This window comes from Bombus vosnesenskii, unplaced genomic scaffold, assembly GCF_011952255.1.
Source record: "Bombus vosnesenskii isolate JDL3184/JDL3185 unplaced genomic scaffold, Bvos_JDL3184-5_v1.1 scf7180000013265, whole genome shotgun sequence".
NCBI classification, from domain to species: domain Eukaryota; kingdom Metazoa; phylum Arthropoda; class Insecta; order Hymenoptera; family Apidae; genus Bombus; species Bombus vosnesenskii.
In genome coordinates, this window is record NW_022882925.1 from 3166531 (window position 1) to 3193204 (window position 26674).

General features: G+C 31.7%; 6 protein-coding genes across 13 annotated transcripts; 3 read left to right on the forward strand and 3 right to left on the reverse strand.

Annotated features, from left to right (window-relative positions):
* Positions 1–88: 88 nt before the first annotated feature.
* Positions 89–12716, forward strand: LOC117243377 (DAZ-associated protein 2-like). Of its 6 annotated transcripts, XM_033510810.1 has the most exons (6): positions 4830–5302; positions 8202–8276; positions 8359–8462; positions 8547–8705; positions 8782–8951; positions 9783–12716. In XM_033510810.1, coding segments are annotated over exons 1-6 (624 nt in total). In that variant the 5' UTR covers positions 4830–5187; the 3' UTR covers positions 9784–12716. The 6 variants fall into 6 exon arrangements, with proteins under 6 accessions (XP_033366703.1, XP_033366704.1, XP_033366705.1 ...); XM_033510812.1 differs by lacking the exon at positions 4830–5302 and adding an exon at positions 89–246 and having other exon boundaries at positions 8782–12650; XM_033510813.1 differs by lacking the exon at positions 4830–5302 and adding an exon at positions 89–246 and having other exon boundaries at positions 8202–8267; positions 8782–12650.
* A 321-nt stretch (positions 12717–13037) lies between these two features.
* Positions 13038–14082, reverse strand: LOC117243381 (protein FAM136A-like). The gene is made up of 3 exons (XM_033510817.1): positions 13697–14082; positions 13381–13521; positions 13038–13304 (listed from the first exon to the last, which is right to left on the reverse strand). The coding sequence occupies exons 1-3, from the start codon at positions 13778–13780 to the stop codon at positions 13101–13103; spliced, it is 429 nt and encodes a 142-aa protein (XP_033366708.1). The 5' UTR covers positions 13781–14082; the 3' UTR covers positions 13038–13100.
* Positions 14083–14814: 732 nt separating this feature from the next.
* LOC117243357 (ATP synthase subunit beta, mitochondrial) lies at positions 14815–18017 on the forward strand. Its single transcript, XM_033510762.1, has 7 exons — positions 14815–15023; positions 15821–16027; positions 16135–16398; positions 16481–16824; positions 16883–17108; positions 17194–17423; positions 17501–18017. Exons 1-7 carry the CDS (start codon positions 14918–14920, stop codon positions 17669–17671), a joined length of 1548 nt encoding a protein of 515 aa, XP_033366653.1. The 5' UTR covers positions 14815–14917; the 3' UTR covers positions 17672–18017.
* A 95-nt stretch (positions 18018–18112) lies between these two features.
* On the reverse strand, positions 18113–19774 carry LOC117243371 (EP300-interacting inhibitor of differentiation 3). Its single transcript, XM_033510798.1, has 7 exons — positions 19441–19774; positions 19284–19376; positions 19065–19195; positions 18878–18992; positions 18508–18798; positions 18328–18443; positions 18113–18251 (listed from the first exon to the last, which is right to left on the reverse strand). The coding sequence occupies exons 1-7, from the start codon at positions 19544–19546 to the stop codon at positions 18192–18194; spliced, it is 912 nt and encodes a 303-aa protein (XP_033366689.1). The 5' UTR covers positions 19547–19774; the 3' UTR covers positions 18113–18191.
* An 82-nt stretch (positions 19775–19856) lies between these two features.
* On the forward strand, positions 19857–26251 carry LOC117243333 (vacuolar protein sorting-associated protein 41 homolog). Of its 3 annotated transcripts, XR_004495443.1 has the most exons (15): positions 19857–20011; positions 20082–20219; positions 20401–20683; positions 20761–20959; positions 21035–21189; positions 21272–21512; positions 21581–21845; positions 21920–22411; positions 22495–22822; positions 22927–23163; positions 23242–23286; positions 23363–23436; positions 23518–23576; positions 23653–23876; positions 25259–26231. XR_004495443.1 is itself a non-coding variant. In XM_033510708.1 (14 exons), exons 1-13 carry the CDS (start codon positions 19991–19993, stop codon positions 23569–23571), a joined length of 2532 nt encoding a protein of 843 aa, XP_033366599.1. In that variant the 5' UTR covers positions 19857–19990; the 3' UTR covers positions 23572–23576; positions 25259–26231. The 3 variants fall into 3 exon arrangements, 2 of the variants coding, with proteins under 2 accessions (XP_033366599.1, XP_033366601.1); XM_033510708.1 differs by lacking the exon at positions 23653–23876; XM_033510710.1 differs by lacking the exons at positions 19857–20011; positions 23653–23876 and having other exon boundaries at positions 20087–20219; positions 20444–20683; positions 25259–26251.
* LOC117243385 (ciliogenesis-associated TTC17-interacting protein-like) lies at positions 23883–25441 on the reverse strand. Its single transcript, XM_033510824.1, has 5 exons — positions 25239–25441; positions 24919–25177; positions 24571–24855; positions 24400–24490; positions 23883–24286 (listed from the first exon to the last, which is right to left on the reverse strand). The coding sequence occupies exons 1-5, from the start codon at positions 25415–25417 to the stop codon at positions 24006–24008; spliced, it is 1095 nt and encodes a 364-aa protein (XP_033366715.1). The 5' UTR covers positions 25418–25441; the 3' UTR covers positions 23883–24005.
* Positions 26252–26674: the final 423 nt, after the last annotated feature.

The following is a 26674-nucleotide window of genomic DNA, read 5'->3' on the forward strand; positions in this document are numbered from 1 at the left end:
TTACCGCCCAATTATGAGTGGGTTATTTTGTAATGATTGGACAGCGTGATGTAAGATTCAAGCCAATGGAAGCAAAGCATCGAGCGAGCCACGGGAAGGCTCAATAAAGGGCGCTAGTGTACGTCAAGTGTCACAGCCGTTGCTTGTCTCCTCAGTATTGTAATTTAAATCGGTGATTTAATTAAGAATAACGTATTTTTTTTCTAGAATTTGTGAAACGTTAAGCAATAATGACCGACAAGAAAGGTAACTATATATCGTAATCGTGTAATACGACTAGCAATATGTGTTATACACGTTAAGAATATCTCGTGTTTTCAAGTCGAGAATACCACTTGTCACTCGTACGACGACGAGTTTTTTTTATGTTAGCAATGCTAACCGACACCTGTGAAGAATGGTGCACGTTTAAATTCGATCGAGACTCGTATCATTATTACACATATAAAGTCTCGTTTTAATGCGATGAGAGAAACTTGAATTTCTGTCCAGTGACAGATAAATCAATACCGCATTGTGTGTGGGAAATACAAAATGGCTTCCAAAGTTCGTCTTGAATAATTTTCACGATGACTCTTTATTAAAAATCGTATGCTATCTAAAACGATATAATTTCATTCGAATGTTATCAATATTATTAGTTTCGTATCACATGTAACTTTATCTCTATGTTACATTTCACAAACTACTGTATGTATTCAAGAATTTAGTATACATGAACGAATAATGTACGCTTTATGCGTTCAAGACAAATTTTATCGAGTTCAAAAATATCATTACTATTAAATTTTATCATGTATTATGGCGTTCTTACTGAAAATAAAAATTTTAAATTTTATCGAACTCTAAATAGAAGAATACAAATATTTGTCATATTTCACAAAAGTTGTGTTAAGCTTTTTATTAGAAATTATATTTTTTGGTAATTGGAACTTAAAAGCATTAGTAACATTGTCATGGCAAAGAAAGAATAATATTTTTTTTTATGGTACACATCTACATTAATATTGTAATTTATAATTTAATTTTCCCTAAATAATTCAGTTTCTATTGATGCTTTAAGAAAAGAAGGTGAAAAATAAAGTTAGATTGTGTAATATTATACAACAGACTTCTGGAAGCCATTTACATTTTTTTTATTTTGTAGTGCTTATAGATATACTAAGGTTAATAACGGATAATTTTGTTCTGACACAATTATATTATTTTTCTAATTTATAGTTAAGATACATGAATGATATAATTTTGATGAATTAAGATTCGTTATACCTTAAAAAACATTTTATGTATTTAAGAGAGTTATCAAGCATTAATTTCAAATTATAATTTTTTCATATCTATGAGATGTCTTAATTTCAATTGATATATCATAAAATAGATTCCATAGAGGAGCGTTTGAAGTTATCTTTTTCCATAACCTCCAAAAATATATCAGTATATATAGATTGTCTATAATGCTCAGTAGAAGCTTTTATAAAGAAGCTGTTTAATAACTCGTACGAGTGAGGTATGTAATTTAATATTACTACTGGCTTTCCAAGTCTTTTACGTGCTGATGGAAATATTTAATTGACGTACAGCTTGGACCATGACTACATGATTTTATAGTAATCTACTATTGTACTTAATTAACAGCTCGGACACTTATGTGATTATTCCTAATTCAGTCCGCTCTGTTCCTAAGGCAAATGTATGATTACAGAGCAATAGCGTTTAAGGGATGTGTAAAAGTTTAGTCTGTAAGTAGATCAGTATTACACCGTTAATGATTACGACGAGAAATTGAGGATTATACTGGTGCAAATCTGCGAGCATATTACCGTGACGGTATAGCCGCTAAAAAACCGAAGGATAGCGCCTACAGTTGTGGCTGTCAATATGTTTGCAGCGGACCATTACAAAGACGATTTGATCCCAGTCAGTAGGTGGAGCTTCGGAGACCGGCGTTCGCGCAGCCTAAGCCACGTATCTAACCTCACCTTACTCTATATATTACCTAACTCACTACGTGTTTATATACCAACATATATTACGTATACACACACACATACACACACATATATATATATATATTCTACCAAATATATATATGAAGATATAAACGCACCGTGCGCCTCCTGATTCAAAAAGTGAAAAGAAAGCGAACAAAAATATTCAACATCGAATCACCCTTATTTTCCCGCCTTCGATGTTTCAAGCGATCAAATTTTGTCTCCAACCCCTTCCAATATTCCTCTTATCGTTAATTTTTTTATTAGCTAACCGTAATACCAAGAGATCGTGGAATGCCTGGTTTGTAAAACTATAAAAGGAAATAATGTGAAGAATATATATTTTATAAATATCGTGAAAAAAATTGTAGGAATGCCACGTGAGTTAAAATCAATCCCTAATAGACTAATACCAGTTTCCTCATTTTTCCAGGCCTACGTTGGTTATTAATCCACGATCATCAGGTATTAAAAGGATCGAAAAATCCGTTCCATGTGTTAAGAGATTGCTTGTACCGCACGCTTGTACATAGTTGAACAACGATACGTACTCTTCCGACCGCGTAAAAAGTTGTATCGCAGGCGTTTTGAGCGAAACTGTCATCTCGCGATATTAGAAAATGAGTACCCTCGTAAACAGAGATCGCTTAGGATCATCAATGGTATTTGTAAGTCTTTTTGTGAATGAGTTTAAACACATGATCAGAGAGTTATACTTTTTGAATTGGAGACGTCGGCTGCTATATATCCAAATCAATATGAACGTAAGATATTGATATGGGTGTACAAATATTTCGTAATGAAATCGTGGTATTGGCTGATTGCTTATTTTTCTCTTTTTCTATTTTTTTCTTTTTTTTTTATTTTCTTTGTTTCAATACTCACTGTATCTCTTGTGGCTTTTATTAAAGAGAGAATTAAAGTTTCTTACAGTATATATACAATATTTGGTTTTGTTTCTTTTTTTGGGTAAATTAAGAATGCAAAAAAGTAAACGAATTCTCTTATAAATGATGCGTCGCAAGATTTCACAGTGAGTCAACGGGGTGGACACGAATGCTGTATTTAAGCTCAGCGTATTTATAATATTTTTACTCAATAGAAACTTGGTAGCTCACTTTTAACAATAGTGCATGTTGCTTTGATTCCGGCTACAAGTTTCTCAAGATGAAAAGAAACACTAAAAATAAGTACATATTTGTTAAAATATTTGATAATTATCGTTTTCTATTCTTTTAATAATATGTTGAAATAAATCAGAAGTTAATTAATGATATGAAAGATGAAACTTGTGGTCAGTTTTGCACGTACTTACTTGTAGTTGATATACAAGGGAAAAATATACTTTCTTCAACAATAGTAGCGCATTAGTTTATTTCCGTTTAATTGGAAAGAAACAAATAAAAGAAAGAAAAATGTATAGCGTGTATACATTCATATATGTAACTTATAAATAAATATTGCCTCTCTCGGTAATAACTTTAAAAGTAAAAAAGGAAGAAACGTAATAAAATCATGATCAAATTATAAAAGGAAGAAAAGTTGATAAAAATGACATGAAAATAAAAACATGCTTCGTCGACTAAAAATAACAAACAAAACGATGAAGCGTGTTTCATAGATATCTTTTAGATGAATGTAATATGTAACGAAAAATATTTCAAGAGCGAAATTATGTTTGTTTGCCTCCTTACCTACTTTGTGTGCAAATATATACATATATACATAGCTTTGATCATTTTTTACATATTTGTATTTTAGTTTGCATGCTTGGAATGCGTTGCTAGAAAGACGCGTGACGTGTGAGCTTCTTCGATGACTGACATTTTATTCCTTCATTCATATCCGATCAAAAAACGATCGAGAAAAGAAAGAATATAAATATATCTTATTTAATTTTTTTTCGTATAGAAGTTGCTCGCACGTTTTAACGTAATGCATGTTCATAACATGTTGTAGATTTTTTCATAATTCTATCTTTTATGTTTGCCTTCGCTCGTTGCCTTCTTAACTTTCTAATGGTCGATGTGTTTCCTTTTTTGCAGATATAAGCTTTTCTTACGAATAAACTGTAACATTTTGTTCTGAAAAAAGATAGAAAATGGTTAAGAAGGAATCGAACGAATTATTTTCGTCGGTTTTTAATCGTGTAGTTGAGGAATTTTATAAATGGTCTTTTAGACACGACACAGAGACGTTCCTATTCCTGTCGTGAACAAACCATCGAATTCATTAACATCTCTAAAAATTGCTTTTCTTCCTTCAACGAAAGTTCTGGGAAATTATTAAGAAATTGGTCCAGTCGGATTGTTGCTACAAGGTCATAGGAATCTCTCGAGCGTTTTTGAGTTGCATGTGCATGTTTGGCAGAATATATCATGTATACTGTTAATAGTGAGCTTAAATATGAGATAGTATTCAACGATATTCATCGAGAGTTGTGAATATAAGGATGTCTCTACCTTCTTAAACCCAGCGGTCTAGACATGTTCGATAAAAAGTCGATTAAATTTATATCGAGACTAGAAACCAAGGGAAGAATAGCAGATGAATAGATATCACCTGATGATAAAGCTTGTAACATTGTTCTTCTACAGGAATGTTCTTGAAATTACAGCAAGTGGAACAAAATATCAAAATACTGAGCAAAATATAGAAATATTTTTAAACGATCTTAAATACACGTTGTTTTAACAGAAACATGGAAAAATGAGATTAATAAAATTAGATCACGTTATATATTGAAAATAATCTTAGTTTAGTGCATTATTATGTTCTTTTATAAAAATAACCAATTAATAGAGATTGAATAACAATAATTAAGCTATTATTATTGATATAATTTTCAATAATTTCAATATAATTATTATTTCTCAAAGAATATTTGCTTTTGAAGATTCTTCTAAATATTATGTGAGTACAGTGAAAGTGAAATCTTCGATCATTCCTCGGTCGCTGGGTTCTCTGAGGCACAAAAACTGTTCCACCGAAGCATTTCGATGAATAAAATCGTCTAGTTTAAAAAAAGAATGAAATAGATGAATCGCGATTATAACGAAACAAAACGGGCAGGTTTCGCCCAGTTTCTCGCGTGAGCGGGTAAAACGCGATAGACCATTTGGTTCTGATGGCAAATTAGGTCGAATATGCTCATTGGGACAAATTAGGTTACGAAAGTAATAACAGAGAGCAGGAGATGAGAGGGAATGCGTGCGTGTACGAGAGAAAGGCGGGTCGAATAAAGAGCAGAAAGAAAGGGGATGAAAAAGTGGGAGAGGCAGAAAGAGGGAAAAGAGAAAGAAAGGAATTAGGAGAATATAAAGCAAAAAAAAAAAAAGAAAGAAAAAAAAAAGAACACTGTTCAAGTTACCCAGTAAACTCGTACTAGCATATTAATATTATAATCAATTGTTATTGGATTCGATGATTGTTTGCACCGTGGCACTGACACATAAATTTATTATTCGATTGAAGGCTGATCTAAGTAATGGATATAACGAGCCTCATCTTTTACAAATGGGAAAATGCACAAGCTATATGAATGCTTCTAGTTACGCGGAGGATGAAGGAAACGGTATCATCCTACACATAGGCTTGTATAAAGTGCAATATAACATAATTTGAAGAGAGTGCTCGTTTCCATGCGTTGGACCAGTGTTCAATTATCATGGACAATTTGGTGTGGGCTGACGTCTATGTTAGAGTACAACATGTCCATCCACTGCTACTGGGCTTGAGCTATTTATCATACGCGTTCTAGATCTATGTTAACGTTCAGAATTTGTTGCATTAACAAGAAATTTCGAATGACAAATGAACGATTGCTACGCCAAATGAAGCATATATGCGTTCCATTCGTCTTTTTAATATGGAAATAATTATTGCTTTAAAAGAAAGAAATAAAAGAATAACATATTTCTTGTGTGTGCTTTGCGTATGTTAAATGGCTATGGAACAGGGCATAATTTAGTCTCTACTTTTAAAAAAACATGAAAATTGGGCGTTCTCGTGTTTGCTTACGAGAATGAGAGTTGAACCTGGCCGATGACGAAAATCTGCTCGTGGCAATGTTTACGCGAACAGCGCCCAATTAATAATATATATTACGCAATTATAAAGAACTTTTAATCATGTTTGATCTTTATTTATGGATATTTGCAGAAATTTGTGGTTTGCTGAATCTTGTCACAACTTTTTGAATGTGTGGAACTTGATATACATATACATATATATATGTACATATTACGGACATATATATATATGTATACCTTTTTCATCGTACCACTGTACTCATTGTATAAATTACACATTCACCGCCCGAAAGCAATGACGATTTCTTAGTTAATTCGAATGAAAATTCAATTTAATTGGACTACTTTGCCGTTACTTTAAAAAAAAAACGAGAAGAGAAAAAGAAATTCTGTCTCACTTAATCGATTTTTAATTACTGGGCTTGTTTTTTAACATCACTTTTTGGAACAATCCATTTACCCTATTTATTCCTGGCTTTATTTTAGCTCTGTTTTTTGTCATTTATTTCCTTTTTTGATCTAGTCGAACCAGAATGTTTCATAACTGTGTTCAAACATGTTTGCGAATTTGTCGAGAACTTTATATCTTTATTTTTAAATTTTATGACACTTTTCAATATCAGGAAAACTAATCGAAGAAATTAGGGTTTTCCCCCTGCATATTTTCCTATGAGATACGAGACAGATACTGAAAAGTAACATTTTTCTATCGGAATCATCTGATGCATTTAACTCCTCAAACACTTAATATCAGTTCATGAATATTCAGAGGTTCGACTATTTAGACGAATGTATTTGGCTTTTACCTTGATTGCGTAACGCTATTTGCTTTGAGATCGGTTTCGTATATCTTAGTTTAGAAGTAAAGGTAGGTCGATTAACGCGAGTTTTCATTTGAGAATAGTTTCTCATTTTATTCTTGTTATTCTTCTTCTTTCTTTTTCTTAATTTTTTTTTAATTTTTGACTGACTGCCTGACGATTCTTTTGACTGTCGAACATTACATATCACACCCGTAGTGGCTGTATTGTTAGACTTGTTTGTATAACTTTTCTGTGTATTATGTTTCAAGAAGGTGAAAAGAATTCGACGAAGAACCTTCCCGTTCTTCTCTTATTTTTCTTTTTTTTTCAACGCGGTTCTTTGTTTCTTTAAAAAGAAAAAGAACAAACAGAAAATAAAGAACATTGTCCGAGACTTTTTTTCATTTTAATTATACTAGTGACAAGATGTACCACAGATTGCTCCATGTCAAATTCCAAACATATATATATATATATGTATATATATATACATATATATATACGTGCTGTTGTTTATTTATTCACAGTTAAGGTACCAGAAGTATAGTTTGCTAAGCTATTCTCAAGTGTCTCGCTTTCAACTACGCTTCTTTCGAGAATCCCCGAAATTCAAATTTTCTACTACCCTCTGTGTTTTTGTGCGTCACTGAGATTATTCAAGATATTATGTAAAAAGGGAAGCACTGATGGATGATGGATTTTCGAAAGAGCCGTAAATGTTTTTACTACGAAGCCTGTCTTGTACCACTGAAGTTTACGCGGACATGCATTATTAGTTTCCTCGTTGATTTCCTTTTTTTCTTGACACGTTTCGATTGCAACGTTTGCTCTCCACTTGTATGAATATATAAGACTATGAAAACTGCTGTAAACTCTAAAGGTAACAAGAAGGCAACGATACCGTTTTTTCGGTTATTTCTTTTCACCATTATTTAGTGACTAACATTGTTTGAGCTTTGAATAGTACCTTGATAAAAACGGTGTATGTCATGTGTAAGATATACTTGGGTGTGGGAGTACCACTTTTGGAATCAAGACGTATTTGACGCATTCTATACATTGGAATTAAATTTTTAATCAAAGATGGAAAAAGAATATTTTATTAGTAATAATGTACAATAGAAAAAGATTAGCGTCAAAAACGTTTCGATGCTGAGGATATGAGTTACACGATCAATAGGAGATAGAAGAGGAACTTATGAAGTATATAGTGTGGAAGGATTGAAAGTGAATGAAGAGTTCCGATGTTTCCTATTGTTTGATAATTCATGTTCTCTCTTATCCTTTCTGGCAGTGGTACCACGTACCGTTGGCTTAGATCGAACCTACGGCCAACAAACTGAACGGACTTGCATTTTCCATTGCATGTGTTACAGCATACCCGGTGACACCTCATCCACCAACAGGTTTTGTCCCTGCGCCGGCACAGCCTGCTACCTACGGTAGTACACGTAAGAGAATCATCTCTGTGTTTCGATGTGTCGATTCCGTCAGGTTTTAGTGATCCGATTACATGCGAATTTTACAATATAGTTGCAGGTGCCGCACCGTATGGAGTATTTCCTAATCAACCACAACTTTATGCAGCGCAAGGACCACCGCCGCCAACGTATGATCAAACTCTTACTCATCCGATGGTGAGGACTTTGTTGCGTTCATTTAAGAAAAATGTGTTGATACATTAAAAATTTTCTTCAGAACTTTGTAATTAATTTGTATAGATGTATCAACCAATGTATGGTCAAGGATACCCAGGATACTTAGCAGGTTATCCTGCATATGGACCATTGCAATATTATCCACCATTAGCTGCAGCTGCAGCATATTACCCTGCAGCAGCAATGCAGCCTCCAGTTAGGCCCCCTACACTTGTGATGCCTGTAAGTAATTAAAATTTATTGCATATTCTTTGTTATTATATATATGAGCATACTAATTTGTTAAACTCTTTTGAAGAATGGATTCGATGCTACTAATCGATTTGATAGTATCTCACAACCTGTCTTGCCACCACCCCCAACAGTTCCAAATGCCGCCCAACTAGCTGCAATGGCGAGTCACAGCGTGGCTATATCGCAAAAGAAAAATTTCTTAGGAGGGGGAACAGAAGGCGGTTACACCTTTTGGTAAACCATTAAACCTTTTGTGAAACACTAAGTCTAACAAAGGCATTGTTGTCGAGATGATCCATGTAGGCAAATCTGATTTATGTTAGAATTCTACTATTTTCACATTGGGAGCAGCTATTAATTAGTATATCTTGTGCGTAGACCGATCGCAAAAATAGCACTTTCTAATTCGCTAATATTCTAAAAGTGCTTAGTATATTTTCTGTTAGCTCGTTAGTTTTTTCTTGTCACAGATTTATATGTGACGTATAGTTATCAGTGCACAATGCGATTTTCAAATTTTAGCTATCGGTCGGCGCATACATCATACTATGAGATTTAAGAGAAACATTAAGAAGGGAAGACTCGTGCGGCACCAATTATATGATTGAGAAAAAAACAGCTATTTGAAATAACTCGAAAAAAACCAAAAGCACATTTTGTAAACTAAAGATGCGTAAAAGTGAAATTGTAGGTCTTCGATGATATTTCGTTATCTCTTGATGGTAACGATCAAATGATAAATGATTCTTCGACGTACTTAAACTAAAATTTAAGAAAATGATGGTTATTTAAAAATACAAGATATTATTTTTAATTACTCGATTGTCACGCGACATTAAGTTGTATTAATATAACAGAATCCGTACATTTAATATTACGAATGCTATAAACTTCTTTTTGAAAACGGAAAATTTCAATTATGTGATCTAAAAAAAGTTTTACCTTTTCGTATTTAACGCAGTTAACGATACATTTCAAAACGCACGAGATGTTCCATTTTTATTTTATAAAAGTGATGTTAAACGCGAGCGAGAGTAGGGAACACGGTGTTGTTCTTCTTTTTAGAGTTAACGAGTGAATACATGCACCAGTGGATGCGAGTTGTCTTATTCGCCTACAGGGATCGATATTCAAAGTGTGTTCTAAGCCTTTTTTAAGCGCGACTTGGTTTTCTGCAAGGCAAACCGAAGAGCAAAGGGGTTGCTCGCGTTATTTCTGTTACTTTCTAGACGACTATATTTTTTTTCGATATTTTTTTCCTTTGGAGCTTTTAATGCTCCAATGAAGTTTCTTTTCCAACGTGAAAAAAGATCATCATAGCCCCAACGTTTAGGAAAAAAAGAACATGTTCGTGATAGGAGCCTGAGGAATGCGTGAGAGTCATTCGTAGTTGATGAGGTTATTTGTTGCGCATTATACTTGTAATTTAGCGAACAATTAGTAGTACATAGGAAACTTTTATTATTCTTTTTTTGTTTTTGATAAAAATTTTAGTGAGGGCAGTAGGGAAAGAAATGTTTGAAATGATTCCTTTTTCACGTCATTAAAATCATTATGTAATTTTGACGCATTTTATGATTATAAAATATGTATAAGCGATGTTCAAGGCTCGAGTGCCAAACGACAAAGTTCAAAATTATAAAATATACCGAAGATTCTCACGTATTCAATCGACTTCAAAGATACTTACCTACTCTACCTAAAAGTACGCACTCTCTTCTTTAAAATCAGTAGTCTTTCTTCCTAGTTGTTTGATGTTTCTTTTTTAAATGCAGATTAGCTAGGTCGGCTAACAAAGTTATTATTTAATTGAAATGAAAGGCTTGCCCGCGGCGTTCGAATTTCTATAAGCGGGTTAAAATTGTGCTTTGATTGAAACAGTTACCATGTAGTAATTGGAATTCCCCAATAAACGTTACTTTGTCTTTTCAATAAGCACCCGTGTAACTATTCGAACTGGTCGATAATATAATATTCAAAAAATAGCATATAAGTACATCCTCTCCGTAAGCATTGTAAACATAGTAACATTGTCCAAGTTTTCTTTGTTCCTATCAAGTTGCACAGTAACTATGTGGGAACTGAATTCGACCAAAGCTCACGAAGGAAACAAATAGTTGACTCAATTTCAAAGTACAAATTGAATATCCATGTAAGTAGAGGGAAAGTTCGTAACGACGGGGTCAAGCCTTATGTCAGCCATATTAGGCGATGTTGCGGTAATGATACGGTAAGCAACGCAGCGAGTTCGTAACGCCTATAATTTAATATACAGTGCAGAATGTTGTTAACAACTACATACTATTTTCTGAGAAACTTGAGATCTATTTCAAAGAACGAAGAGACAGAAATCCTGGAAATTATGAAAAAAGAATAACTAGTTGCACACAGCTACGAAAACGACTGTTTTGCTCCGCGATCATAGGCATATAGTACGGTGAACCTGCTGATAGGATACTTGAAATGTTCCATTCTGCAGGTGCACAATTAAACACGATATTAATTAAGCAATGAAGATCGAAGAAACTAATTTACAATCGGTGATAGCTTAGGATAGGACCAAGAAACGCAGTTCTATTTAGAAGTTTTCGAATAGGTGTTCCGGCAAACTTGACCAGTACTCTAATATGTTTCGCATTGGGCTTTAATGAGGATGGGTATTTTCAAATACTTATCTGTGATGTAAACAAAAGTGACTTTTTGCTCTTTAATTGAGATTAAAATAAGTTACAATTTAATTAACGGTGAATCAAAGTGATTTCTATTCTGCTTTGAGAATTCTATTAGTTAAATTTTTATGAATCAAGTTTATTGTATGGAAGAAATTATGTATCGGTTTCAAAAACAAAATTCATCCAACGTTTTCAATTTTTGCACCGTTAAAAAACGCAGGAACTTCCTAAAAAAATTAACTACTGTTCTTTGTATTTTGTGATATCTGATTACCTCAAAATCTAAAGCAGAATATGTAGGTACTTGTCTTGTTTTGTACCATCGTCGAATTTAATTCAGTTTCTACGAAAAGAAAAGAAGAAAAAGAGGATAATGCGCGAACGATTGGAATTCAAATTTTCATAAGGGCGAAACGCACTGGCCAAATTTGTTGCCACAGCGCCATAACTTACATTCACCTTGTACCTTCAATTCTTTTTCTACCAGATGTACCTACAGTTATTCACATATGACCAGCGTTTAATAAAGAAGCGCGTAATCTCAATCTTATTAAAAGAAAAAAAATCTAGTCCGAAGAGTCTGATTGATTGGGATACAAAATGTTACATAGACTTTTTTTCTCAATCCGTGCGACGCCAGATGCGAAATAAATACCGCAGCATTCACTTATACCTCGAGACATCTGAGAAAATTGACATTTTCCAAAACTAAAAAAAACACTCATGCCATTCCATTTGACGACATTGAGTCATAATCGACACATGTACGAGTCGCATTTAGGAATTTGAGACGCGTATTAAAAAAAAAGAAAAAAATAAAAAAAAGACAAAAAAAAGGTGATAAGCGAGAAGTTGTGTCGTTACTTGAAATGTAATCACTCTCGTCGAATTTTTGCGAGTTTGCATATCAGCAAAGGGCTGTTTATTGCAAAAAATGGGGCACTTCGCTCATACCTTACATTGCACAAGAAGTGCACTGAGCCACCTTAATCTTTGCAGCTATGATAAGAATTGAATGTTACAATGATCCTTTCAGAAAGAGAAAAACGGAAGAAAATGAATACTAAGCCCAATGGCTAATTTTATAGGAACTTGTACACGTGAAGAAACAATTGAATTATGTTGTGTTGATATTTATATTTAAATTATTATTATTTAAACAATTTATTCGCAGATTACCTACAGTTTAGAACAAAATTTACGCAACATATTTTGACCAATTATTTTGTATTTTGAGCGAGAGTGGTGGAAAGGTTTTATATCATGAAAAAAGTGTGCAATAAGCGTAATGTCTATTGTAACAATAAAGAAATGATATTAATTGCAACACAGAATTTGTTATTACGTTGAACAAAATAGAAAGGCTGGGAGGGAGAGGGAGAGAGAGTGAAAGCGAGTGAGAGAAAAGAATAAAAAGAGAAATGAAAATGTACCACTGCAATCATCAAGTGTATTAATTAATAAATACAATAATCATAAAATTCATTATGTTCACTATTTTCTTGTGTATAAAATATTGTTTACACATAGTTGTCTTTTATATCTAAATGCAATTAAAATGCACATTATTGAAACATTTTTATAAAGTAGTACTAAAAATTGTATTTATACATAATAAGAAAAAATTCTATGCAATATACACAAAATATTGGCAGTTTAGTATCTAACAACTTTATTATCTCTAGATTGCAATTCATTAGTTTTATTTATCTTACTGTTGATATTTCTTCTCAGATAAAACATTTTTCATTGTTTTTTGTAAGGTAGGTAATGTTTCACAATAATTATCTACACATTTTGTTACACACTTATCAAATATCTCACTATATTTTTCCAAATCACGCTGTGATGGATTTGGACCTGCCGCATCTTTTATTCTATCATTACAATCCATAACACACCTTTGTAATCGATTCTAAAAAATAATATTCATTAAATATTCTGTTGATTTGCAGACTTTTCATTTAGAGAAAAAAAACGATAAAACATACTTGAACTCTTTCCAGTTCTTCTCTAGCATATTCTTGAGCTTGATCCAGTGAATTATTGCAATTTTTTACACAGTTCTGTACTCGTTGTATACTATAGGTCTCATTATCACAACAAATTGCAGCACATCTATATGCATCAGCCTAAAATTGAATACCAAATTCTCTATATAGTCTACTAATTTATTCTTCCCATCATTCTTTATAAATTCTTCATATATACTTCATATTAATATATACATAATTTCTTTTAACAATAAAAGCTTCCAAATGCGCGTGTTTCACGATATAACCTAAAAATACTACAAATTCAAAGCACCTTCATTTTTCTCATTGATTTATCAATTTCTTCGACTATTTTGCTAGTATGTTCTTCGATTCGTTTCTGTTGTTCTTCAACCATTTTGTACTTATTTTCCTAAAAACTCATTAATATCAAAATAAACTAAACTTAATTTAACCGGCTTCCTATGAAACTACACGCCACATGATCCAGTGAATAGAATACAAGTCAGATTGCTAATAGCGCATGTGTAGTTACATAATACAAATCGAATGTTTATTAAACGAATAATTTCCCCCAATCATATTGTAACTTAAAGGAAAAAGGGAAACCTATATTTCTTTAAGAACAAGGCTTAAAGAAAGAATAGAACAATCTGATAGTGAAGCACGATCGAGCAACTCTTGTGATGAATGGAAATAAGACTCCGTGAGCTAGTGAATGACAAATGTTTCTCAATTTGTTCGGTAAGCAGTATGGCGGTTCAAGTCAAGAATTTGAATTGCGTATATGTAATACAGTTGTATAAATGTACATATGGGTAGGATACACACGACCGTGGCGTATAACTATGTAATGTTCCATAATTTATTGTACAAGCTTTGCGACTGTGTTCTATAAATAAAAATAAGGCTAAAATGTTATGTAACAAAAACTCCATAAATGTTTCATTAAAAAGTTGTAACAAAGAATTATATCGATTATATCAAATATTATATCAACATTATATATTTATTATAACTTTTTAACGAAGCATCTATGGACTTTTTGCTACATTTTGAGTTTGAGTTGAGTTGAGTTGAGTTGAGGATTGAGATATCTTTTATTAATGTTACAGCGAAAGATGGTGTTCTCAAAAGTATTCTACTTTTATATTGCTACTTCGTTTACTTCCAATTCCACTGCCTTCGCCTCTCCATATTTCATTTTGGTCTCATTTTTACCTGTTTTTACTTATAGAACTAAATAGAACATACTGGCAAAGTTTGTACGTTAACTGCGGGGCATTTTATGTGTTGTTCTCACTTTTAGATTGCAACGCTCTATGGCTATCAGTTGATTTGTAAAATACATCTTACGACGTTAAGAGCCTTACCACGGGAGTGTTAGACCTATGTATGTGATCGTGCAATGAAGGTGCGCTAGAAACATGCGCAGAGATAGGATTTTGTGTATGCGCATACGCCGTTAGTACGGGGCACGGTCCATACGAATCAGAGACCATTCCGGTCGCTCTTCTTCACTTGGCCGGTTAAAATGTTGAACGTCGTATCGAAAGCAGCTGCTGGCGCCTTAAGGGCCGTCAAACCCACTCTTCTTCAAAATGAAGTTGCTAGAATCTCCGGGGCATTATCAGTAAATAGTGAGTACAAAAAGAATTATCTCCTAAGTTTCATTAATATTCATTTTTATTCAGATCAAACCACTGTGCTTCATGGAATTGTATTTTACTTGTTATTGATGATACTCGTTATTCATTATTACTTCACGTAGTTTGTTATTCTATCTTCATGCTTATACGGAAAGTAATTCTTCTTTGCTCGATTGACACCTAAATATTGAAAAAGAAAAGTGTTGTATTGATTATATAATACATATTATTTGATCAAACTGTAGTGGTAACTCTACTGTGCAACATGGCGGCATTAAGGTCATCGATTAATTTTTGACGATATCAGGATAATTTGTTAGTTCGATTGCGATTATTATTAATATTGTCACTTAAACCTTATTCGAATTCAAGCTGATGCATTTTATTATTTTGTATCATAAAAAATCCTTCTTGTCTTTTTGACTGCTTTCGGCAGTCATGTCTCGTGGATTAGAGAGAATCTTCGTGTCTTGATACGTTGTTTTAAATAGTTACATGTAAACAGTCAATAGTACTTACTATAAGATTTAGATCAGAAAGAAATAATGAAGAATATAAAACAGTTCGGTTTTCTATGAAGCACTCACATGTAGTTTGTATTATGTAACTTACCTTCATAAGGATTATCTAATATTATTTAAATTTTTGGTAAAGATTACCTCATTTATGATTTTTTTGTATCATTGTCTAATTTATAAAATATTATTATAAAATTTCAAAAATTTCATATAAGCAGTATTCAATTATATGCAAAGCAAATATTAAAAGAAATAATTTTTTATAATTAGGCAGAGATTATGCAAAAGCTGCAGGATCTAAGGCTGGTGCACAAGGAAAAGTTGTTGCTGTCATTGGTGCAGTTGTTGATGTACAATTTGATGATGATCTCCCTCCAATTCTTAATGCCTTGGAAGTCCAAAATCGTACCCCCAGGCTGGTACTTGAAGTAGCTCAGCATTTGGGAGAAAACACAGTGCGCACTATTGCTATGGATGGTAATTTCATGTTGTAATTCTATAATTTAGGAAAGAAGTAATTTAGTAAAAGAATATTTCATATAAATAGTTTTTACTTTTACTGAAACACAATTATATGTATGTAGGTACTGAAGGTCTGGTTCGTGGACAAACTGTCCTGGATTCTGGATATCCAATTCGTATTCCAGTTGGTGCTGAGACACTGGGTCGCATTATTAATGTTATTGGTGAACCAATTGATGAACGTGGACCTATTCCTACTGACAAACTTGCTGCTATCCACGCAGACGCTCCTGAATTTGTAGAAATGTCTGTCGAACAGGAGATTTTAGTAACTGGAATAAAAGTCGTAGATCTTCTTGCTCCTTATGCTAAGGGAGGAAAAATTGGTAAAATTCATATTTTATCATTCAAATTTTGGTTTACTTTATAATACATAATTGTTACTGGTTTTTATTGCTAATTGAATAGGTTTGTTTGGCGGTGCCGGGGTCGGGAAAACTGTATTGATTATGGAACTGATTAATAATGTAGCAAAGGCCCATGGCGGTTATTCTGTGTTTGCTGGTGTAGGTGAACGAACCCGTGAAGGCAATGACTTGTATCATGAAATGATTGAATCTGGTGTCATTTCATTGAAAGATAAAACCTCCAAAGTAGCTCTGGTATATGGTCAAATGAACGAACCGCCAGGCGCTCGTGCTCGTGTTGCTTTAACTGGTTTAACCGTTGCCGAATACTTCCGAGATCAAGAAGGACAGGATGTATTATTGTTCATTGATAACATCTTCCGGTTTACTCAAGCTGGTTCTGAAGTATGTATTATAATTTGAATATTATTATTATTATTATTAAAATCGTTCTCTTTTATAGGTGTCGGCCTTGTTAGGTCGTATTCCATCCGCTGTAGGTTATCAGCCAACATTGGCAACTGATATGGGTAGCATGCAGGAGCGTATTACGACAACAAGAAAAGGATCTATCACATCTGTACAGGCTATTTATGTACCTGCTGATGATTTGACAGATCCTGCTCCAGCAACCACTTTTGCTCACTTGGACGCTACGACTGTATTGTCTCGAGCTATTGCCGAATTGGGTAAGTATATGTATTTATAACCGCTTACTTTCATAACTGATAAAAATAAATTATATAAAAATTTATAATTTCTTCAATACTATAGGTATCTATCCTGCTGTCGATCCACTCGACTCCACTTCTCGTATCATGGACCCTAACATTATCGGTGCTGAACATTATAGTGTTGCTCGCGGTGTGCAAAAAATCTTACAAGATTATAAATCACTTCAAGATATTATTGCCATCTTAGGTATGGATGAATTATCGGAAGAAGATAAACTGACTGTAGCGCGTGCTCGTAAGATCCAAAGGTTCTTGTCTCAACCATTCCAGGTATGTACATACATTATAGTTTATAATATTAATCTTCCATAATGTATTGTTTCTGTTAACTGATCATTTGTGTGTAGGTTGCTGAAGTGTTCACTGGTCATCCCGGCAAATTAGTACCGCTAGAAGAAACTATTAAAGGATTCAAGAAAATCCTTGGTGGAGAGTATGATCATTTACCAGAAGTCGCGTTCTACATGGTCGGACCGATTGAAGAAGTAGTAGCGAAAGCAGAATCGTTGGCAAAATAATAAACTTGATTCACAGTCATCATAATCATGTCATTAAGAAATAATTAAAACGATCTTCTAATAATAGAGGCTTGTTTTTTTTTTATTTACAAATATTGGATTTCATCCAAAAGTATTGGGATCTTTGAACATTACAAAAAGGAGATTAGAAGATTGTTTTTCGCCCAAAAATACATAAAAAGTATAGAAACTTGTCGAGAACATCATGAACATAATCGTAAATATTATATAAATTTTATAATTTTGTTCCGGATGTTTTCATTACAGATGAAATCGATATTGTTATTTAACATTTACTTTAACATTATAGGATATGTTAGGAATTAATAAAAGTTTTACAAAAATATACAGATAAATGTACAATTTAACAATTTTCCGTTTTTGTAAAGCATTTTTCTTCCAATTAGGGAGGGGAAATCAGTTTACTTCCAAACACAGAAAGAAGTATAATTTGTTTAGTTTAATTATGGAAATAATTTACATTTTATAAATAATTATTGCTCTTTAAGAGTAATTATTATTATGTTTCAGTATCAGATTTAATCATTGGTTTTTTTATTCGATAAGTGTCCCTTAAAATCTGAAATATAAAATTATTTAGTATAGAGCAACATTTAATTACATGAGTATGTATACATGAATGAAATTGTGATTACCTTCCATTGTTCCATGTTTAGATACATCACGTTTTGAATGTTAGACCTCTTTCCTGCCATTACTTCAGTTGTCATGTCTCTAGAGCAGGGTTGAACAACAAGTATTCCAGATTCATCTGTTGACAAAGTAAAATTTAATAAATAGAAATCATAGTTTGTAATTGTCAAAACTAATATTACCTTTTGCTACTATTACCCTTCCATCTCGGACAAGAAAGGACATTTGTAAAATATTTTGAATAGTTTTTCCAAAATCATTTGGATGTAAAATTAATTTAAAAAAATCAAGAGGTTTGGAGTAGGTTTTATAATATTTAGAGATGATTTTGTTCATTTTTACAGTTTGTTCTGCACTTTCTTCTTCTTTTTCAACTGCCACTACTTTATCTGGTTTTTTTATTTGTGCTTGAGCTTCTCTAACTGTTGGTTTTCTTTTGTTAATTTCCTTCTTTTCTAATGGTACCAAAGTACCTAGAAATATGAAAGATAAAAATACAATATCTTCTTCATATTAGTCATACAAATTGTAACAATAAAATTTGATAAAAACCTAGTAATGTGGTATAATGTGGTGTTCTTTTAAAACATTTTGTAACTCGTGATTCTAGAAATGACCAATCTGGTGTTTCTGATGTAATATCAGAACATTTCTTCATATATTCCACCTAAATTAATAAATAACTTATTTAGGAACAATAGTTGTTAACAAGAAAAGTACTTATTGATGCAACATGTACCAATTTTTCAGCAAATTCCGCTTGATTATATGAACATACAAATTTTGTCAAAGATCTTGTACATTGTTTTAAAATGTTAGAAGATATGCTCATCATTTCTGAATCCATTAATACCTCTTCTTGATTATGCACTAAAAAATAACATATAAAATGATAAGAAAATATTTGAAGAAATCAAAATAAATCAAATGAAGAACAATACGCTTAAGAATTATATACCTTTTTCTTCTAAAGTTGTTTCAGAGTTTATATTATCTGTCTCTTCCATACATAATTCCAAAGTGTGTATAGTATCAGCATTAACTGCATCTTCTAAAAAATTTACATTGCGTATAATATTTAATTTTTTTATAATGCATATTATTAAAAATCATACGTAAAGATTGTGCTCTAGTTATAATCCTCCTTAGAATCTCTTTGCGTTGTTGTGGTGATCGTGTAGACGACGTGCTATCGTTATAATTGTTACTATTTCTGGACATTTTGAGTTATTTTCTATTGAAAGACAATATATTTGCAGAACACAATGAGTAATTAACAAGGAGAAACAGTGTTTTCGTTATTTTTGTATACAATAACAATCTCCAAACGCAACACTAATTGACATTGATCTTTCATCATAGTGAAATAAACTGTACTAATATTTGGTAATATAGAAACTAGCCCCACTAGAAAAGAGCCACTGTATTTGTATTAGTATGTTGTATGATTATCGTTTTACAGAATTATTTATTGAAAATGTATTTTTGAACATTTTTAATTCCTCTAATGATTTTTTCGTGATGTAAATTAATGTAAAGTACTAGGAACGAAACTAGGAAAAAGAAAGTTTATGATATATAACTGTATACGAAGAAAAGATTTGACATTTCGTGGTTACGAACATTAGTAAGCTTCTTTATAATCAAAAAATTAAAGAAACGGGCATGGAAAATACCTCGAATAAGGTATTACTTATAATTCTTTATTAATAAAATGCTGTGGAGATTATTGATTGTGTAAAATTATATTTTATAGGAAGAACAGAATAATCAGAATGATTCAGACTCTGAGGTAGATGAGGTAGAACCTAGACTCAAATACGTCAGAGTACGAAATGATTTAGAACATATATTACAAAATGATGCAGCTAGTTGCATTGCAGTACATCCTAAGGTGTGAAATATAATTAATACTACTTGTAAAAATTATATGATAATAATGTTATGTTATGAAGGTTAAGCATAGTAGAATGTATACATTATATAGTCGAAATTCTAAATCTTGGTTAATTTTTTGCATGACATACTACTATCGCTACATTAATGCTTATTACAGTAATTTAATCTTTGTTTAGTTCCTATGTCTGGGTTCACACTGGGGTATGATACATCTTTTAGATCATCAAGGAAATAATATACAGTCTAAAAGTTTACAAGCACATACAGTTGCTGTCAATCAGATTTCTATAGACCATAATGGAGATTTCATTGCATCCTGTAGTGATGATGGAAAAGTTTTTATATATGGTCTTTACAGCACAGAGAATAATCATAATATGAGCATGGGTAGATTAGTTAAAAGTATAGCTATAGATCCAAATTATTATAAAAGTTGTAGCGGAAGAAGATTTATTACAGGTGGTTATTTTGTTTTATATATTTAATTCTTAAATACATTTAAAAATTAGCTTCTCAGAGATGAAAATTATTTCTAGGGGATGATAAATTGGTTTTGTATGAAAAAACATTTTTATCCAGAATGAAACTAACTGTATTGTGCGATGCGGAAGGAGGAGTAAGATCAATTGCATGGATTGGACATTTTGTGGCTTGGGCATCTGATACTGGTGTCAGAATCTATGATTTAAATGCCAAATGTTCATTAGGTCTCATTAAGTGGACTAGATCTACTGAGTAAGTAGGAAAATGATATGCAAAATTTTTATATGTTATTGAGGCTAAATTAATTCTTAATCATATTCTATACAGTGCATTACCAGAACATTACAGATGTAATCTTCGATGGTCAGATGATAGAACATTATTAATTGGTTGGGTTGACATAGTGCGAATTTGTCAAATTAGAAAGAGGTCGATACAGGAAATGGTTAATAGAGACCTACCGGAATTTGTGGTAGATCCAGGTATACATTTTATATGTAATAAGAAAGATATTATTAATTATATAAGGAATGGTAGATAATAATGATAAAACTTCAATTTTAGTTTCAACTTTCCAAGTGGATTTTTATATTTCCGGTATTGCACCTTTAGAAAATCAGTTAGTATTACTAGGTTGCTTGAAAGAATTAGATGAAGATGGAAAGAGTCAGAGGCCCACATTACATGTTGTTGAACCAAAGTATCATGATTTTACTCTTGTGTGTGCAAATTCGCTTACACTTCGTGGTTATAAAGAATACAGTTGTAATGATTATCATTTAGACTGTTTGAAAGAGGAAAACAGGTATTTAGTTCAATTCTACTAAATTTATTATATCAAAACTAATCTTATTTTTATATGATTATTTTTAGGTTTTTTATTGTCAGTCCAAAAGATATTGTTGTAGCTAGTTTATATGATGCGGATGACAGAATTGAGTGGCTATTGAGTCATGGAAAATTCGAACAAGCATTAGAGGCAGTAACATTAGATAATGGCAAAGATTGTAAAAAGTACACTTTTGTTTATGTTGGCCGTATATACTTAGATCATTTGTTAGCTTGTGGAAAATATGATGAAGCAGGAAAACTCTGCTCTAAAATTTTAGGAAAGGATAAAAAATTGTGGGAGGAAGAAGTTAGTATCATTTTTTCCTTTACAATGTCCCAGTTTCATTCATAGTTCCATTGAGTAATACTATTTCATTGCAGGTATATAAATTTGCAAGAGTTCACCAACTGAGGTCTATTTCTTCTTATCTCCCAAGAGGCGATGTCACGTTAGATCCATTGATTTACGAAATGGTTCTTTATGAATATTTGAAAATGGATCCTGATGGATTTCTTCAACTAGTCAAAGAATGGTCTCCTAAATTATATAAAGTTGCAGCTGTTGTAAATGGTGTTTTGGAACATCTTATCGTTGATAATCAACGACAAAATGTACTGTTAGAAGCTTTAGCTATTCTATATATTCATGATGAAAAATACGACAAAGCGTTAGCCATGTATTTAAAATTGAGACATAAAGATGTATTTCAGCTTATTAAAAAATACCATCTGTATAATACCGTTTACGACATGATAGAAGGTTTAATGGATTTAGATGCGGAACGTGCTATACAATTTTTTTTAGAAAAGGATGCAGTACCATCTGATATCGTTGTACAAAAATTGCAGCATAATCATCGATATTTATACTTGGTAAGATATAAAAAAACAGATGTGAAATAAATATAATAATTTCTCTTTCATAATAACTATATTTCAAAGATGACTTATAACAGTATTTAGATGAATTAAATAAAAAAGATACAGAAGATAAATATCATGGATTGTTAGTCCAGCTTTATGCTAATTATTCAAGAGATAAATTGTTACCTCTTCTACGCCGTTCTAATAATTATCCAATACAACAAGCACTAGATATCTGTAGTCAGCGAAAATTCTATCCAGAAATGGTATATCTACTTGGTAGAATTGGAAACACTTCTGAAGCTTTAGCACTTATGACTAGAGAATTAAACGATATGCAGAGTGCGATCGCATTTTGTCAAGAACACGATGACGAGGAACTGTGGAATGATTTGATTATTTATTCTTTGGATAAGCCCAGTAAGTAATAATGAAGTGCTAATATTTTTAATATTTCATAAAATTATTATTAAATAATAAAATTATATTTCTTTAATGAGACTAAATTAATTTGTTTCTTTCAGAGGCTATTACATTTTTGTTGCAAAAAATAGGCACATATGTTGATCCTAGACTTATGGTACAAAGAATAGAACCGTCTTTAGAAATTCCTGGTTTAAAGAAAGCTTTAGTTAAGATGATGTGTGACTACAATCTCCAAGTGTCAGTACAAGAAGGATGTAGAAAAATGTTATCCAATGATTATTTCAATTTACATGAAAGGCTAGTTAAATGTTATCAAAAAGGGATATTTATAGATGGTTAGTATTAAATAATTGTAATTCTAAAACGATTGCAAAAATTTCATTTATGTTAATGATTATGGTCACATTCTTTAGATGACCAAATGTGTGGAGCTTGCCATAGGAAAATAGTTGTAAGAGGTATCTATTAAAATAATATGAATTATTCAAATATATTATTAGTATTACTTTAATTTCAATATATTATTCATTACAGAACCAAGGAATCTAGTTGTATTTTATTGTAAACATTCGTTTCATGAAGATTGTCTACCAAATTTCGAGGTAGTGGTAAGTATTTTACTTTTAGTAAATAATTTAAGTAATTTAGAAAGTTTCTCAATTTTTTTATGTTTCAATCTTATTTTTTAGGAAAATTGTGTTATATGTAACTCGCAAAAAGATATATCTCCTAGCAGAAAATGATACAGGTAAACTTTAATGTTAATAGAAAATATTCTTCATAAATTCAAATATAATCTGTAACTATGTGTTTTATTATTTTAGCTTTTGTAATATTTGATCAATAGTAGCACATTTAGTACATATTTTGAATACTTTAAGACATCCAGGACATATCGAATAAGACTGAAAATTAAAGAATTATATGATTGTTTTATAAATATAATACCGATATAAAATTGTATTATAAATACATATAAAATTTACTTTATGATCTCCACAAACTTGAATAATAGCTTGACATTGATCACAAGTTCTCTTTAATTGCGGTAAGATATCAGGCATAGAATTTATTGGAGTAGATACATCAAATTTTTCTTGATTATCAGGTACAGTATTATTTGAATCTTCCGAGCAGATAGATTTTGTAAAGCCGTCAGAACTCTGAAATTAATTGTTTATTTTAATAATGAGCTTGTCTTCGTTATATAATTCAAAGTATTTGCCTTCATCTCATGACATTCCTCTGTAAAAGATGTGGAAGAAAATTTCTTCAATGTGGTATAATCTATATAAAATCCACAGATACCGCAAAATGTATCCAACTTTTTTTCTGCTAGCTGTGATGTTACACTACTATCATAATCTTCTTTCAATGTACTGGTCTCCCAGGTCATTGGATTTTTTGCAAACGCTTTAAAATGTTGTATTGTAAAGTCTATCACGTTTTCAGGTTTTACTGTGGAGACCAGTAATTTATAAATAATATTAATACATTATCGTAAAATATTGTGCATTTGACCTGTTTGAGAAGTATTGGTACAATGTTTCCCCAGTTGAAAAGATGATTACCAACTAATAGTGTTTGAACGTAATCTGCAATCAATTGCTTTACTTCTGGATGGTCAGCTAGATATTCTGTTTGTTCAGCAATTTTGGAAAACTATTGATGGTGTAAAATATGCATTTTATTTTGATATTGATTATTCCACAGGAAAAATACTTAATATTTTACTATCTTACTTTCATATCTAAATATTTAGAAAACATTTCAATATCTTCTATCCAGCATTCTCTGAGAGGCGTTTCCATTCTTATTGTTTTACTTCGGACATCTGGATCAGTTAATGGATTAATTTTTAATACATATGGCACATCCAACCAATTATGTCGGAGTATTCTTGCTTTCGGAGTTAAATAAGTTCTTATAGTATGAATAGTTCCATCTTCTTTGCATATTTTACGTTCGATCGTATAAACATCTAAATAATGTCCATCTAATTCCATACGTTCAGCAGGAATACATATCTAATAGAGAAAGTATTTCGTTATTTATTTTAAATTCATCGGTACTCGTTCATATTCTCTTACATAGTTGGATTCAGCAAGATCTCCATCAATGGAAATGCTTTCAAAAGTTAATGTTCCCTCATAATTTATAAGCGCCAAATATCGCATAAGTAATATATTTACTCCTTCACTTATTAGATTGCTGTTAGTGCAAAAGGATAAATCTTTAGTTTCAGTAGATTTATCACACAGACAAGTGCGTGTCAATTTTACAGAGTAACAATTCTCTTCAATGCCTATAAAAATTGTTTTTTCATGCAGTCCATCTTCGTATACGAATCTGCAATATTATATAACATTAATATTATTATAGAAACACAGGTTTATTAAAATTAACCAACTCTGTCCTTTTTTCTTCTAGGCAGTGGAATTTCGACGTTGCCGAACTAATAATTTTTGACCCACCGAAATGACCATCAATAGACATCGAAGATTGCACATGCACTAAAAATTCCCGAGCCTTGGGCCCGATGGATTCTACCAAAATACAATAACCGCCTATTGGTTCCGTCTCCTTCATAGGTTCATTTTTTAAAGAAATTATTAAGGTCTCCCGGAAACATAAATCTGCTTGATTTACATCGTCTGAAGTACAAAAAGAAAGAAGCTGAATATTTAGAACAGCATAATATTTTTTTCAAAAAAGAATTTACAGTCTAATAGTGAAAACGACATAGCTTATAAGTATCAAAAAAATTACATTCCAAATACAATTCATTTCACCAGCAGCGAATAAATTTACCAACTTGTACATTAGATATTATTCTATATTATATTTTATTACGTACCGTTTTTTATGGACGTTTATTTGTTTTATTTATGGAATATCTTTATTCGTTGTTGGAGAAATTTAGTTAGAGCGAATTATTTTAATAGGATATGGGGTGCAAACATTTTATTATTGTGAAAAATTTTTAACAGGTTCATTATTAATATTTACTTGTTTTGTTCAAAACTGATCGATCGTAAATTCATAATTTATTGTACATACTAACGTATAGATTACGATTTCAGAATGAAATTATTTTACAATAAAACGTAGGGACATTATGATTTATGCTTTAATATGTACAGTAAGAAATTTGTCAAATTGTTACGATATATAATATTCTGTATTTTGTACAACAAGGTGCCATCATTGTATAAAATAATTTTGGTGTGTGTTCTGTGGTATTAAGAGATTTTATGAGTACACGATTTATCCATAATGTCACAGCTACACCTAAGATATTTTATCTAGGTCTCCATGTAAATATTGTGTCTAAGTTGCAGTGTAGAACAATAATAATGTGTAAAGTATAATTAATATATAAATTTTTTACGTCGCTTAAAAAGTTGTACGTTTCTGCGATAATTTGTCTACTTGTCTATTTATTAAAAGGAGGAAAAAGAAAATGGATTTACCAATTGAAAATTCAGGGATCCAATCTCGAATATCAAATAGTTTACATAAAATTTCTTCTGTATTCGACATGTTAACTTTTCAATTTCTTTTATTGGAAAAAAAAAGGGACAGAAGCAAGCTATTATCTTTTGTTTACATTTGGATTTGAAAGTAACTTCTCTATAAAGATATATTAAAGTTGTAGAAATCATATTATATCATTGCACTACGCGTTACTTTATTAAAAGGATTATGAAATGAAGATTAAACGAGGAGTACCAAAGAGATTGTTAGACATTCATATCTGTGAACTACCGAAAACATCCGACAGTAATTTACCTAAATTACCGCCAAATGCAAGATTTTATACCCGCTGGAAACGAAGCTTTCAGA

Excerpts from the sequence above, each read along its gene's own strand:
- LOC117243333 (XM_033510708.1), top strand. The coding sequence starts at position 19,991 with ATGGAAAATACCTCGAATAAG. Across the intron at positions 20,012-20,081 it reads TGGAAAATACCTCGAATAAG|GAAGAACAGAATAATCAGAA; the intron begins GTATTACTTATA and ends TATATTTTATAG. Across the intron at positions 21,190-21,271 it reads GGAATTTGTGGTAGATCCAG|TTTCAACTTTCCAAGTGGAT; the intron begins GTATACATTTTA and ends CTTCAATTTTAG.
- LOC117243371 (XM_033510798.1), bottom strand. The coding sequence starts at position 19,546 with ATGTCCAGAAATAGTAACAATTATAACGATAGCACGTCGTCTACACGA. Across the intron at positions 18,993-19,064 it reads CGGAATTTGCTGAAAAATTG|GTGGAATATATGAAGAAATG; the intron begins GTACATGTTGCA and ends TTATTAATTTAG. Across the intron at positions 18,252-18,327 it reads TAAACATGGAACAATGGAAG|ATTTTAAGGGACACTTATCG; the intron begins GTAATCACAATT and ends TTTATATTTCAG.
- LOC117243385 (XM_033510824.1), bottom strand. The coding sequence starts at position 25,417 with ATGAAGGAGACGGAACCAATAGGCGGTTATTGTATTTTGGTAGAATCC. Across the intron at positions 25,178-25,238 it reads CTAGAAGAAAAAAGGACAGA|ATTCGTATACGAAGATGGAC; the intron begins GTTGGTTAATTT and ends ATAATATTGCAG. Across the intron at positions 24,287-24,399 it reads CGTTCAAACACTATTAGTTG|TAAAACCTGAAAACGTGATA; the intron begins GTAATCATCTTT and ends TGGTCTCCACAG.
- LOC117243381 (XM_033510817.1), bottom strand. The coding sequence starts at position 13,780 with ATGGTTGAAGAACAACAGAAACGAATCGAAGAACATACTAGCAAAATA. Across the intron at positions 13,522-13,696 it reads AATCAATGAGAAAAATGAAG|GCTGATGCATATAGATGTGC; the intron begins GTGCTTTGAATT and ends ATTCAATTTTAG. Across the intron at positions 13,305-13,380 it reads AAGAACTGGAAAGAGTTCAA|AATCGATTACAAAGGTGTGT; the intron begins GTATGTTTTATC and ends ATTATTTTTTAG.
- LOC117243377 (XM_033510809.1), top strand. The coding sequence starts at position 5,188 with ATGAGAGGGAATGCGTGCGTGTACGAGAGAAAGGCGGGTCGAATAAAG. Across the intron at positions 5,303-8,201 it reads AAGAGAAAGAAAGGAATTAG|CATACCCGGTGACACCTCAT; the intron begins GAGAATATAAAG and ends CATGTGTTACAG. Across the intron at positions 8,277-8,358 it reads TGCTACCTACGGTAGTACAC|TTGCAGGTGCCGCACCGTAT; the intron begins GTAAGAGAATCA and ends TTTACAATATAG.
- LOC117243357 (XM_033510762.1), top strand. The coding sequence starts at position 14,918 with ATGTTGAACGTCGTATCGAAAGCAGCTGCTGGCGCCTTAAGGGCCGTC. Across the intron at positions 16,028-16,134 it reads GCGCACTATTGCTATGGATG|GTACTGAAGGTCTGGTTCGT; the intron begins GTAATTTCATGT and ends ATATGTATGTAG. Across the intron at positions 16,825-16,882 it reads TTACTCAAGCTGGTTCTGAA|GTGTCGGCCTTGTTAGGTCG; the intron begins GTATGTATTATA and ends TCTCTTTTATAG.